Raw genomic sequence first — 3,144 nt, 5'->3', positions numbered from 1 at the left:
GTTAATATAGATGTTTTGACTCGTGTTAACTCGGCTTTTAAAATTATAAAATTACAGTAGTTCAATGCCTTCAATGCCTTATAGATAATGACGAATGAAATAGAAGTTGTTGGGTGAAGAATTATAAAGCAACCCAAAAATCTTACATGGTTTGAGCAAGAAAAGCTGATACTTGGGTTGTACAGGTCGTATACCATCTATACGGCTCATATAGACCATATAAATCTCTAGTCAAAGTACAGGCTGACATGCTGTCTATATGAGTCGTATAAATCCTATACGGCTCGTATAGAGTCTATACAAGCTAGAATATCTATACGGGCTGAAATGTTGTCTATATCACTTTCGTACGCATGTCAATAAGTAAGGCCTATACGAGCCGTATAGCCTTATTCACACATAATAAGGCTGGTGTTTGTATATAACCACTCTTTTAAATATTGGTACCACAATACAATGCAACATGTGTAAATTAACAAGTAGGTCATGCTCAACTCCCCTTCAAATAAAGGTGAGTAGTGGTAGTATCAGAGCCTGCAGATCAAAGGCTGGTTGGTCTAGGACATGCATTAGAAACTTTCATAATTATAGTAACAAACTATATAAAATTCCACCTCTCTTTTACCCCTTTTCCTAAAATGTATATCTTTTACCCCAAGTTTAAAACAAAAATAAACCACACACACCACTAATAATTCCAAAATCCATTTGGCCCAAAACTCATTTCTTGAAATTACATTAATAAAAACACAAATGTGTTACACCAAAACATAAAACCATAATTCCTTCTTCATCATTTGCATCTTCATATCCATGGCCAAATTTCACCATTTTTCACATATATCTAAAGCCCTAAAACCCTAATGTGAATCTAAGTATTGTTCTTCAAAGACTTCACATGACACAAGCTGGCTGCATGCACATTGAAAACAACCCCCACCTTTTGCTCCTCTGCACAAAAATATAAAAAAACAATAATTTATTTCGTGTAATATTAAATAAGTTAAATATTATGAAATTTGACTTTCGCAAAGCAAGTTGACTTGGAGCATGTGGGACGACGGTGGGCCCCACAAGTCATGTTAAAAGTAGACAAACGTAAAATACGGGGTTTTGTAGGTGTCAGAAAAATGTAATTAATATTATTGTCGCAAAAATACCCTTCTCGGCGGTGCACGGAGGAGCTCCGGCGAGATTTTGTACAAGTCCTCGTCAACTGCTTTTGTTTTCACTTTAACATTGTTAGCAGCATTCTTCATGTGATGATCAGCCACCGGAGATTCTTTCTCGCCGTAGACGAACTCGTAGTCGTACTCGCAAACCACCCGAGATTCCTTCTTTGATCCCCGCACCGGGCCTCTTCTCTGTTATGTTAATTATACAAAATCCATAACATAAATAAATAGTAAAAGAATGTACTAGCTAGTATTTAACGATATTAAGGTTGGCTTACAATTTTAGTAAAACATTGAGAAAATGTTAAAGAAAAGATAAATAACAGATACTCAATTAACTATAAATAAAATAGGGGTTACAAATCTTTTAAAGAAAAAAATGCATCTTACACAAATGAAAATAGTTTTTCACAATTTTACTAAAATATTCTTAAGGAAATGAATAAAATTTTGAAGTTTACAAAAAAACATACAAATATTTAAACGAGTATATATAGAAAAAAGTACATCTAATACAAATAAAAATTTGAAAGTAGTTTATTATTTCATGTTTTACAAATTTAGTAAAATAATTAAAGTATTTAAAAAAAAACAAATATACAAATATTTAGTTGTCCAATGAAAAAAATGCATCTAATACTTTCGTAAACTAGGAAAATAAGATTTTAAAGACAAAAGTTGAAACATTGATGGATCAAAGAAAAAAAACTCAGGCAAGTACGTACCCGGCGGCGAGGAACAACGATCATTGCCGGAGTGACAACATTGTTCTCATAAAGATCTCCGGCAACGTAGAGATCACGGTCTTGAGGGTACCCATAGCCGATGAACCCAGCTTGTCTAGCTGACTCAAAGCATTGAGTAAACGGCAGATGATTGTTGCAATCCCAGCTGCCAAATGCCGGAATATGATTACCTCTGAATTCCTGCGGCATAAAACCATTATTATTCATTCTCCATCATTAGTGTATATATGAGTTGAATAAACAAAATACAAAACTTTGGACTTACATCCATTGTCTGTAGTTGCAATGAGTGAGTGTGGGTGTGAAGTGGTGGGTTGATATTTATATAGGCAAGGGGGAATGTGGCTTTGGAGTGAAGGTGTTAAATTTAAGGAATGTTTGATTTGGTAATGGTGGGTTGCATGGTGTGCATTGAAATGTGTATCTTTTGCTTAGGTGAGGTAAAGGATAAAAAGGTAAATAAATGTTTTGGAAAGAATTATGAGGTTGAAAGCTGTGGCATGGTGATAGGGGATGGGGTGCAGTGTGTATAGGGAATGTGTAAAGTTGGAAAATGGTGTAACAATCCAAAGGTCAAACACACTGTTCACAAAAGATAAATATGTTTTTAACTGATGCTATGTTACCCAGGTTATTCTATTTAGACAAAATGTCAAAAGACGTCATTTACGTTTGACCCGATTTTCAGTAGACGTTCTTTAATGAAAAAAATAGCGAAAGACATATATCATGTTTTAAATTCTTTTTACTTTACGTCATTTGGCGCTAACCCAGTTAATTTTTTTTGTTAAATTCAGTCATGTGCGCCTCATCTCGCCGGAATCGTCATACGGCGTCGTTCCGTCGTACTAATAATGCTTGTCACCGTTAAGCTTTTCGGTTAAACCAAGATACGAGTGCGATGATGAGCTCCTCAAATAGTGGTGGTAACGGTGGCAGGTGGTGGTGGTGGTAGGTGATGGTGGCTCAGAGATCGGAGATAGAGGTGAGAGAAAGAGAAGAGATGAGATGGGGAGAGTATTTAAGTGACAGAAATAACTCAAGAGGTAAATGACTAAGTTGCCCTCACATGAGGCGCACATGACTGAATTTAACAAAAAAAATTAACTGGGTTAGTGCCAAAGGACGTAAAGTGAAAGGAATTTGAAACATGATTTATGCCTTTTGCTATTTCTTTTATTAAATGACGTCTACTGAAAATCGGTTCAAACGTAAAGGACGTC

General features: G+C 35.4%; 1 protein-coding gene across 1 annotated transcript; it reads right to left on the bottom strand.

The window, feature by feature from the left end:
- Window positions 1-873: 873 nt before the first annotated feature.
- Window positions 874-2,192, bottom strand: LOC143582146 (uncharacterized). Its single transcript, XM_077064777.1, has 4 exons — window positions 2,187-2,192; window positions 1,901-2,101; window positions 1,161-1,364; window positions 874-951 (listed from the first exon to the last, which is right to left on the bottom strand). The coding sequence occupies exons 1-4, from the start codon at window positions 2,190-2,192 to the stop codon at window positions 895-897; spliced, it is 468 nt and encodes a 155-aa protein (XP_076920892.1). The 3' UTR covers window positions 874-894.
- Window positions 2,193-3,144: the final 952 nt, after the last annotated feature.

This window comes from Bidens hawaiensis, unplaced genomic scaffold, assembly GCF_021521415.1.
Source record: "Bidens hawaiensis isolate Kalapana, Puna unplaced genomic scaffold, B.hawaiensis_p1.1 tig00031471_1, whole genome shotgun sequence".
Classification (NCBI taxonomy): Eukaryota; Viridiplantae; Streptophyta; class Magnoliopsida; order Asterales; family Asteraceae; genus Bidens; species Bidens hawaiensis.
The sequence above is the reverse complement of the archived record's forward strand: the minus strand, read 5'-3'. Positions and strand labels throughout refer to the sequence as shown.

Bases quoted from the DNA above. Each gene is read 5' to 3' on its own strand.
- LOC143582146 (XM_077064777.1), bottom strand. The intron at 1,365-1,900 runs GTACGTACTTGC...TTAACATAACAG, and splicing joins TCGTTGTTCCTCGCCGCCGG to AGAAGAGGCCCGGTGCGGGG. The intron at 952-1,160 runs GTATTTTTGCGA...ATTTTTGTGCAG, and splicing joins TCCGTGCACCGCCGAGAAGG to AGGAGCAAAAGGTGGGGGTT.